Here is a 10,699-nt window from a genome sequence, read left to right as displayed (position 1 = left end):
TTTTTTCTTTATAAGTCTCTGTTTCTATTTTTAATGAATGTTTATGTCTCAGGATCATGGTGAGTAGATGTGAACATGCTTTAACACTAAAGTTACCTTCCATAAGCAGCTCTAATGCTGCTGTTAGTGAAGATGATCAGACCATGATCTCAGAGACTAGTGGACCGTGAACGCTCCTGAATGAGGATTCCAGAGGTGGGTGTGAGGAGTGTTTTTCTATGCGTCACTGACCCATATTTAAGGCTCAGCCCTTTTGTTGTACGTTTCCTCAAGGCATTGCTTTGTGACTTCACGTCCTGTTAAGCTTTTCCTTCCTCATTCATTCACTGGAAGTGATCTTTATCCGTTCGAAGTGCCTGTGCTTTTTCAGGGCCTACACCTTGATAAAGACCAGAGATCACCTATAGTCCCAGAAGAAGCTATGATCTAGAATCAGCTTTTCCAGGGAACACTCGCAGTGATCAGTGTCAGAACAAAACAAACAGCTTTCATTATCTGGCACAATTTTTATAATTTGATAGAAAGAGTTATACTGTGTGAACCTTTCATGATGATGATGATGATGATGAATGGAGCAACAGAAATGGTCCAGAATTATTTGGAAAAAAGGTCATGTTCCATTACCTTCCTTTAAAGTTAGGAACTATATTTCTCCTCCTGGAAAGTTATCATGACTTCATGACTCAGAGTTTTTGATCTGAAAGTATGGGCGGATTAGAATCAGAATCAGATTTATTAGTTATGTGCACACACACAAGGAATTAGTTCCCGACTGTTAGTGACGCTTTCTACTACTGAACAGAATGCAGTAACTATACACAGTATACACACGATACACAGACTACACTATATCACAAGTCAAAAATTACAGACAATCTACAAAATATCACAGACATTATACACAATACACACAATAAAGTGGTCGTGCAGAGAACAGTAGAGTTCAAGAACGATGAAGAAAGAGGTTGTGGATGTGAGAACTGGAGTAAATATTGTTCTAGTAAGTGATAGCATATGTCAGCCATTTATGAGGGTGGTGGCTAGAGGGAAAAAAACTGTTCTTGTGTCTGGAGGTCTTCGTAATCGGGGTCCTGTAGCGCCTGCCGGAGGGAAGGAGTTGAAAATGGTAGTGTCCGGAGTGAGTGGGGGTCTTACTGTAGATTGGGCAAAGCAAGGCACCTTTTATACACAACAGCAATTTAAAGTGCTTTACACAGTTAAAAGAAACAATCAAAAAGCAGTTAAATTAACAGCAAGAAAAAAAGTAAAAAAATAATTTAAAAAAAAAAAAAGTAATTTAAAACAATTAAAAGAGAAGATGCATAAAAAGAGTAAAAGAAAACATGATTAAAAAGATTCAAACAATTAAAATGAAACAATTAAAGAAAAAAACACTAAAGTGCTGTTACAGAAAGCCTTGATTAGCCTTTTTATTAGTGTTGCTTTATGCCAGTGATTCCCACCCTACTTCCTGGACCTATGCCCTGCTCATATCAATGTACCAACATATTTCAGCTCTGAAAGGGAATGGACATTGGCTGATTAACTGGTTCGTTTCTATCAGAACAGAAGATACACCACAGCATGATTGAACCAGGAATCACAAACTAGATTTAAGACATGATCCTAACTTCTCTGTTGTTTGATTGACAGAAAAACGCTGTGATAGACAGCCTCCAAGAGCAAGTGAACAACGCCAAGGACAAGCTGCTGAAGCTGATGTCTGGGCCCCACCCACAGGATGAAGGAGAAATGGACTCCTCCACCACCAACCTCAACTCCTGCTCCACCCAAACCACAGTGGTAACTCCTGAGGCTGACCCGTCACCTCTCAGAGTCTCAGACACGTCTTCCACTGCAGCTCTTTCTCTTCCACCGCTTCCTTCAGAACCTCCTGTGGTAACTTTGTATCAAAGAAGTCCTGGACGCTTGTTAGCAAGTGACGCAGCTCCTTCAGTTCCTTCTCCACCTCTGTCTCCTCGCTCTCCAGACGGAGCCTCACAGAACTCGCAGGGCAGCAATTTGACAAGAAATACAGATGACAGTCAGCAGAAACTGAACACTGTAAGTGCATGTGTTGGGCTTGGGCACTCGGCAGCAGTAAATATGACATTAAATTCTGTTAACCAGAATAAATCTCAGGGTTCAGTACCCCTGTCCCCTGCTTGGACTGGTCCAACTCAAGGAGACGCAGCAGAGTCCAATCTACCACCAGGGGTAACAGGGGCAGGTCGGCAGGGTTTTGTCAGCAGTGAACAACTCCAGGAGATTCTGCAGGACTTGAGCATGGACGCAGTTACCAGTTCACACCGACCCCCAAGTGGACAGAGAAGACCCTCATATCCTGCTCGTGATGACCTCAGTTCCCTTATCACATTCTCTCCTCTGTCTCCTCTTTCCCCTCGATCTCCTTTGAACTTCTACTTTCCCAGTATCTCTCCGTACATGATGCGAAAACGCAGACCTCCCTTCCACACCTCCAGAACAGGTCCTCCTCCTTATTATTACCCAGGCTCAGCACCTCCTGGCTGTAGGAGAGGGTCAGTACCATCTGGCCAAGAGAGACCGAGGGAACAGGACTCCAGTTCCACCTTCACAAATTACACTCAGCCCCCAGACAGAGTGGAGGAGGAGGAGGAGGAAGGAGATGGAGCTGAAGGGGCAGGACCACGGCACGAGTCACGGCTGGGGAGGAGATGTTCCAGACGAGCCCGGAGAGGGTCTTCTTCTGTACATCATCCCAAAAATGTATCGGCAAGCCGTACGGAAGAGACAAAGGCCACAGAGCTGTATGGCTACTCAGACTCAGAGTCCAGCAGCTCTGAGGATTACTGCTACTACCACAGACCTTACTGCGAAGCCTGTCTCCACAACCCCTATGCCTCCAGCAGCAGCAGCACCTCAGACACTTCGGACAGTGAGTTTGAGGACCTTTACCCCTCCTCTCACCCGGTGGTCAACTTCAAAGAGGACCTCAAACCCACCTTTGTCTGAACAGAGGGAAAATGACACATGACACGTTAGAAATTCAACTCTACAAAATTGACTATTAACAATAATGCTTCAGGTTAATTTCAAGGCATCATTCTGACAATTGTAGCTTGTTTACAGTAGACATTTTAAGGAATAGGTCCGTTACTATAATTTACCCCACTGCCAGAAGTGTTCTCTTGGTAAGAAAAGCATCTGTTTAACCCTCTGTGGTCTACAAACAAACCTGCACGCCGTATTCAGTGTCTATCTGTGTTTGTATTCACATCTTTGTGATAATACAGTGCAAAAATACATTTCCTGATTCTGTAGAGTCTGCAACTCCCAATTTTTAATGTGAGGTTAAACATGAGTCACATCCAGAGTTATTAAGCTATAAAGAGGGGTTGTGACAGATTAAATACACCCCATCTGTTTCTCACCACGTGTAATTGGTGGATTTGTGGGATCATCTACATTTTGAGTGAAAAAAAATCCAGTGGACATTTTTGAATAAATGCATGTTTTTTTTTCACGAGGGTAATGAGTAATTTCTAAAACTGAAACCTCAGCTGTTCAGCTTTCAGTCCAGATCTCTTTCACTTTAGGTCAAATGTGTCCACATCACAGAGCGCTGAGATTATTCTGAGCAGCTGGATTTGAAGCATAAGGACATCAAGTGCAAAAAAGTGCAAAAATTAAAGCTCTTAGACCCCAGAGGGTTACCGTAGTTACAGTGTTTTAGGACAAGACAAATTTAAACACAACGTTTCATGTATAATATTATTACAGCAATCCCACACGAAGTAAATTATTCGATATTTAGACATAATTTAAGACGATTTTAATTAAAATGGCTTGCATCTTTAGACGAGATGAGAAGCAACATCAAAGCTTTGGTTGTGCTTTCTCCTGATAAGCTCCGTAGCTCGTGCTAGTGACTAGTGGCTCGGCCCTGAGCATGACTTAGCGCAAATGATGCACCATTACCCATAGTGCACTGGGTCATAAAGTGATGATATGGTTGCTCCCTCATGGCCTAATTAACATAGCTGTGTTACAACCAGCTGATCTTGCAGGAATGAGAGAGAGAGAGAGAGAGAGCCACCAGCAAGGTCATCTGAGGCCTTTACAGGGAGAAAAAAGGGCACTTGTTTACATTTTTTTCCTTTTAAAACTGAGGTGCTCACCCTTTCCTTTACACTGTGTTTGTGTGTGGGGCGTCTTACATAAACTACTGTAAATATTTGGCAATGTTACTGTAAATGACTGAACCAATGACTGAACTGAAAAGCTTTTAATGAATGATGCACATATTTTAAAGAGGAATTTGATCACAATGAAAATTTTGCAGTTATGACACTGATGTTCTTTGGCCTCTGATATTACACAATAATGTATATATTTTTAAAAATACGATTTGATGTTTGAGCTATCTATCAGATCTGGACAGTTTGCCTTCACCTCTGAGCCGTCCAGTGGTGTTCTGTTAGTAATGTCTCACATGTCTCAGAAGAAGCATGTGCTTTCCTCGACTCCCCCAGCTTGGTTTTATTGCCGATGACTGGGGGGAGTCCTAGCTCCAGGGGGAATAGGCAATGACTAAATTTGAGAGAAAACTGGGTAAATATATATATATAATGAAATAAAACAATGTACATTTACTTACATTAAGAGACCAAATGGACAGTGTACCTCGTTAGTTAATTAGTGTGTTAATACTCAGAAATCATTCTGGATCGTAACGTTGTTTTTTCATTTTTATTTATTTAAATGTGATTATGTGCATTATTTATGTAATTTAACTTTTTTTTTTAAAGGTATGTCACTGACGCATGCCTCAGCTCCTGTTTTATTGTATTTGAAGCTGTGCTGAAAATCTCATGCTTCTGTACATATGCTTTTTCATTACGTTTTGATGCGATGAAGTTTCCTTGCACATGTAATGTCCAAATATAGGTTGTTAGTTCAGAGTTTCAGTTTATAGCTCATCATTTATTTTTGGTCTTAACCCATAACAACACTTAAGTGCAATTCTAGAAATTCTTAAATTCCAAAAACACTGGGAATATATATGAAATGGAAAACAGAAAGCAGTTATTTGTAATTGTAATTAAACCTGTTAAATGGAAACTATCAGAAATATACACTTGTTTGAAATGTCGTTATCACACATTGTTCTGTGCATCAGTTACTAATAACTGAATTTGTTCGATGTAATAAAGAAATAAATAAGATCAGCTTATTTAAGAGAACAGTAATATGTTAATAACAGGCGAGGATAAACCCATTAAAGTATGTGTTTGTGTGTGTGTGTGTGTGTGTGTGTGTGTGTGTTTGTGTGTGTGTGTCTTTGTGTGTGTGTGCGTTTGTGTGTGTGTGCATGTGCGTTTGTGTGTGTGCGTGTGCGTTTGTGTGTGTGTGTGTGTGCGTTTGTGTGTGTGCATTTGTGTGTGTGTGCATGTGTGTGTGTGTGCATTTGTGTGTGTGCGTTTGTGTGTGTGTGTGCGTGTGTGTGCGTGTTTGTATGTGTGTGCGTATGTGTGTTTGTGTGTGTGTGTGTTTGTGTGTGTGTGTGTGTGAGTGTTTGTGTGTGTGCGTGTTTGTATGTGCGCGCGCGCGCGTGTGTGTGTGTGTGTGTTTGTTTGTGTGTGTGTGTGTGTTTGTTTGTGTGTGTGTGTGTGTGCGTGCGTCCAGTAAAATGTTCTCTGAGCAAAAAGATCCACTTTCAATCCACAGAAAACAAAACAGATTTTGTAAAAGAACCTAAGGGAAGAGGTCCGTGTGTCTGTCTCCTGTGAGTCCAGCCGTAAACAAACTGCAGCCTGTAACTAATGGAGGAGCAAAGACAATAACGGATTCTTATAAAGCTTCCCTTTCAGTGAAGTACTTACACAACTTATATCTGCACTGCAATCTTCATAAACCTTATGACAATTACATTAATAGGAATGACAATAATATACTATTCCATAAAAAAATATTCAGAAATCAAGAGTTTGTTTTCCCAATTCTATTTTTACAAGCGCCATCCCTCCACAGAAGACTCACTCTCCACAGCCCCACAGCTCAAATACTGGGGGTTTATACTCTAGCTGGAATATAGCATTTGGGATGGCAATTTTAAGCTCATGTGTCAGAGCATCCTGTGCTGTGGTGTGTGTGTGTGTGTGTGTGTTCAGAATGGGGGCATCTGAAGCTGAATTTCCAAGTAGAGGTGGTGTCTGGATGGTTTTGGACAGGGTCTAGACGTTAAGGCAGATATTTGTGCAGACATTTTGAAAAATCAGTGGAATTCCTTATTTAAAAATTCATATAAATTCTATATTTAGTTGCAATGCCATTCTGGGCTCTGTACAAAAATGCACAATTCAGTCTAGAACATTTGTAAAAACTCTGCAGCCTTCCTAAAGTCTACCCAGCTCTGAATGAATAATGGATGAGAAATCATCTTGCTCCAAACCGTCTCCAGAGTCCAGACTTCTCAGTTTCTTATTCACTTTCTCTGCTGTGATGCTGAAGCTCAATAAGAGACTGTACATTTATCTATTAATACTGAGTAATAACAACAGTAAAACACTATTTATCCCAAAGTCCAAAAGACGACCTGCTCATACGACATTTCTGCAGAGATCGAGAGTTTTATTTCGGATGTTCAGGATTACAAACACCAGTCCAACTCCAGAGTTCTGCTACCCCACAGACCCAGGCTGGGAGAGTTAGTCAACACTTGACACTGGATATGGTGGATATAGTCTCAAGTGTGGTTTCCCTAGAGCAAATCAATCTGTCAGTGATTTACAGTGGATTGAAATGGGCAATCGCCTATAAATCTGAATTTACCAATTAATAATTATAAATAGATTGATTTGGACATAGGAATGTTTACAGTCTAAACTGAAAACAAGCAATCTCTCTCTCTCTCTCTCTCTCTCTCTCCCTCATGTCTATACTTAACACATAAATGAATGTGAGTGTTTCTGTGTAGTGTCACGGCCCAGGGCACAAACGTCATTTGCTGTCGATGCTGTTGTCATGCAGATGAAAGGTCAAAAGAAAGGTTATTTTGCTGTTGATATTAATCTCAGCTCGTCTGGACATATGGAAATTCTGACATTACCCTAACAAGTGTCAGTGTGACCACTGAAAACATAATGTGGTCACTTTATTGCATTAGAAGAACAAAAGAAAGCAAGGTATTAAACTGGTGAAACAGGAACCACAGCTATAACCTCAGATGTAGATGAAGATAAATAAAAGTTGAATGGTAGTTTTTTAGTCCAATAACCTATTATTTTCTTGCATTCTCCCAGAAACTGCATATGATATTCGTTTTCAAGTGTTATTTTTTTAACTGACCAGTAATTGAATTTTAATTACATTTTTTGTTAATTATTTAATGAACAAAAGTATGTAAAAGCTTTCTCTCTCTCTCTCTCTCTCTCTCTCTCTCTCTGTGTGTGTGTGTGTGTATACAGTTGAACAAGGTGTGCACTTAAAACTAGCTCAAATCACTTTGGGTGTCTGCAAACATAATACTGTATGAACTCAGTTCTCATTTGCTGCATTGTGTGGTGGCTAAAGCAGTGTGGATTAGTAAAGCATTAGTAAAGCAGCGTGGATTAGGAAATCATTAGTAAAGCAGCGTGGATTAGTGAAGCATTAGTAAAGCAGTGTGGATTAGGAAATCATTAGTAAAGCAGTGTGGATTAATAAAGCGTTAGTAAAGCAGTGTGGGTTAGGAAATCATTAGTAAAGCATTAGTAAAGCAGTGTGGATTAGGAAATCATTAGTAAAGCAGTGTGGATTAGTGAAGCATTAGTAAAGCAGTGTGGGTTAGGAAATCATTAGTAAAGCATTAGTAAAGCAGTGTGGATTAGGAAATCATTAGTAAAGCAGTGTGGATTAGTAAAGCATTAGTAAAGCAGTGTGGATTAGTAAAGCATTAGTAAAGCAGTGTGGGTTAGGAAATCATTAGTAAAGCATTAGTAAAGCAGTGTGGATTAGGAAATCATTAGTAAAGCAGTGTGGATTAGTAAAGCATTAGTAAAGCAGTGTGGATTAGGAAATCATTAGTAAAGCAGTGTGGATTAGTAAAGCATTAGTAAAGCAGGGTGGATTAGTAAAGCGTCAGTAAAGCAGCGTGGATTAGTAAAGCATTAGTAAAGCAGTGTGGATTAGTAAAGCATTAGTAAAGCAGTGTGGATTAGTAAAGCATTAATAAAGCAGTGTGGATTAGTAAAACGTTAGTAAAGCAGTGTGGATTAGTAAAGTGTTAGTAAAGCAGTGTGGATTAGGAAATCATTAGTAAACCAGTGTGAATTAAGAAAGCAGTAGTAAAGCATTGTGGATTAGTAAAGCGTTAGTAAAGCAGTGTGGATTAGTAAAGTGTTAGTAAAGCAGTGTGGATCAGTAAATCATTAGTAAAGCAGTATGGATTAGTAAATCATTAGTAAATCAGTGTGGATTAGGAAATCACTAGTAAAGCAGTGTGGATTAGAAAAGCATTAGTAAAGCAGTGTGGATTAGTAAAGTGTTAGTAATGCAGTGTAGATTAGTAAAGCGTTAGTAAAGCAGTGTGGATTAGTAAAGCGTTAGTAAAGCAGTGTGGATTAGTAAAGCGTTAGTAAAGCAGTGTGTATTAGTAAGGCATTAGTAAAGCAGTGTGGATCAGTAAATCATAAGTAAAGCAGTATGGATCAGTAAATCATTAGTAAAGCAGTGTGGATTAGGAAATCATTAGTAAAGAAGTGTGGATTAGTAAAGCATTAGTAAAGCAGTGTGGATTAGTAAAGTGTTAGTAAAGCAGTGTGGATTAGTAATATGTTAGTAAAGCAGTGTGGATTAGGAAATCATTAGTAAAGCAGTGTGGATAAGTAAAGTGTTAGTAAAGCAGTGTGGATTAGTAAAGCGTTAGTAAAGCAGTGTGGATTAGTAAAGTGTTAGTAAAGCAGTGTGGATTAGTAAATCATTAGTAAAGCAGTATGGATCAGTAAATCATTAGTAAAGCAGTGTGGATTAGGAAATCATTAGTAAAGCAGTGTGGATTAGAAAAGCATTAGTAAAGAAGTGTGGATTAGTAAAGCATTAGTAAAGCAGTGTGGATTAGTAAAGTGTTAGTAAAGCAGTGTGGATTAGTAATGTGTTAGTAAAGCAGTGTGGATTAGGAAATCATTAGTAAAGCAGTGTGTACAAGTAAAGTGTTAGTAAAGCAGTGTGGATTAGTAAAGCTTTAGTAAAGTAGTGTGGATTAGTAAAGTGTTAGTAAAGCAGTGTGGATCAGTAAATCATTAGTAAAGCAGTATGGATTAGGAAATCACTAGTAAAGCAGTGTGGATTAGAAAAGCATTAGTAAAGAAGTGTGGATTAGTAAAGCATTAGTAAAGCAGTGTGAATTAGTAAAGTGTTAGTAAAGCAGTGTGGATTAGTAAAGCATTAGTAAAGCAGTGTGGATTAGGAAATCATTAGTAAAGCAGTGTGGATAAGTAAAGTGTTAGTAAAGCAGTGTGGATTAGTAAAGCGTTAGTAAAGCAGTGTGGATTAGTAAAGTGTTAGTAAAGCAGTGTGGATTAATAAATCATTAGTAAAGCAGTATGGATCAGTAAATCATTAGTAAAGCAGTGTGGATTAGGAAATCATTAGTAAAGCAGTGTGGATTAGAAAAGCATTAGTAAAGAAGTGTGGATTAGTAAAGCATTAGTAAAGCAGTGTGGATTAGTAAAGTGTTAGTAAAGCAGTGTGGATTAGTAATGTGTTAGTAAAGCAGTGTGGATTAGGAAATCATTAGTAAAGCAGTGTGTACAAGTAAAGTGTTAGTAAAGCAGTGTGGATTAGTAAAGCTTTAGTAAAGTAGTGTGGATTAGTAAAGTGTTAGTAAAGCAGTGTGGATCAGTAAATCATTAGTAAAGCAGTATGGATTAGGAAATCACTAGTAAAGCAGTGTGGATTAGAAAAGCATTAGTAAAGAAGTGTGGATTAGTAAAGCATTAGTAAAGCAGTGTGAATTAGTAAAGTGTTAGTAAAGCAGTGTGGATTAGTAAAGCATTAGTAAAGCAGTGTGGATTAGGAAATCATTAGTAAAGCAGTGTGGATAAGTAAAGTGTTAGTAAAGCAGTGTGGATTAGTAAATCATTAGTAAAGCAGTGTGGATCAGTAAATCATTAGTAAAGCAGTGTGGATTAGAAAAGCATTAGTAAAGAAGTGTGGATTAGTAAAGCATTAGTAAAGCAGTGTGGATTAGTAAAGTGTTAGTAAAGCAGTGTGGATTAGTAATGTGTTAGTAAAGCAGTGTGGATTAGGAAATCATTAGTAAAGCAGTGTGGATAAGTAAAGTGTTAGTAAAGCAGTGTGGATTAGTAATGTGTTAGTAATGCAGTGTAGATTAGTAAAGTATTAGTAAAGCAGTGTCGATTAGTAAAGCGTTAGTAAAGCAGTATGGATCAGTAAATCATTAGTAAAGCAGTGTGGATTAGAAAAGCATTAGTAAAGCAGTGTAGATTAGTAAAGTATTAGTAAAGCAGTGTGGATTAGTAAGGCATTAGTAAAGCAGTGTGGATCGAAACACTCCTCATAACTTAAGTGCTATGTAAGTAGTTTTTGTGACATTACCACATTTCTGTTTTTGTCACTTTGTTTCCATATATAGAGTTAAGGACTGAATGATCCTGAAACCTTAACAATATTTATACCCTGCATTAGACTCTTAAATATGTATCTGTTTTCCAAAGAA

At 38.6% G+C, this 10,699-nt stretch overlaps 1 protein-coding gene across 2 annotated transcripts in view; it reads left to right on the top strand.

Annotated features, from left to right (window-relative positions):
- The window catches only part of gpr156 (G protein-coupled receptor 156), a 26,526-nt gene extending 21,418 nt beyond the window's left edge, over window positions 1-5,108 (top strand). For both annotated transcript variants that reach the window (XM_066685830.1, XM_066685832.1), the window contains exon 10: window positions 1,654-5,108. In XM_066685830.1, the coding sequence (XP_066541927.1) occupies window positions 1,654-2,994 (1,341 nt within the window). In that variant the 3' untranslated portion in view covers window positions 2,995-5,108. The remainder of the gene's footprint in view (window positions 1-1,653) is intronic.
- The last annotated feature ends 5,591 nt before the right edge of the window (window positions 5,109-10,699 follow it).

This window comes from Hoplias malabaricus, chromosome 12 (assembly GCF_029633855.1).
Source record: "Hoplias malabaricus isolate fHopMal1 chromosome 12, fHopMal1.hap1, whole genome shotgun sequence".
NCBI classification, from domain to species: domain Eukaryota; kingdom Metazoa; phylum Chordata; class Actinopteri; order Characiformes; family Erythrinidae; genus Hoplias; species Hoplias malabaricus.
Note: the sequence above shows the minus strand (reverse complement) of the source record. Positions and strands in the feature narration are given on the sequence as shown.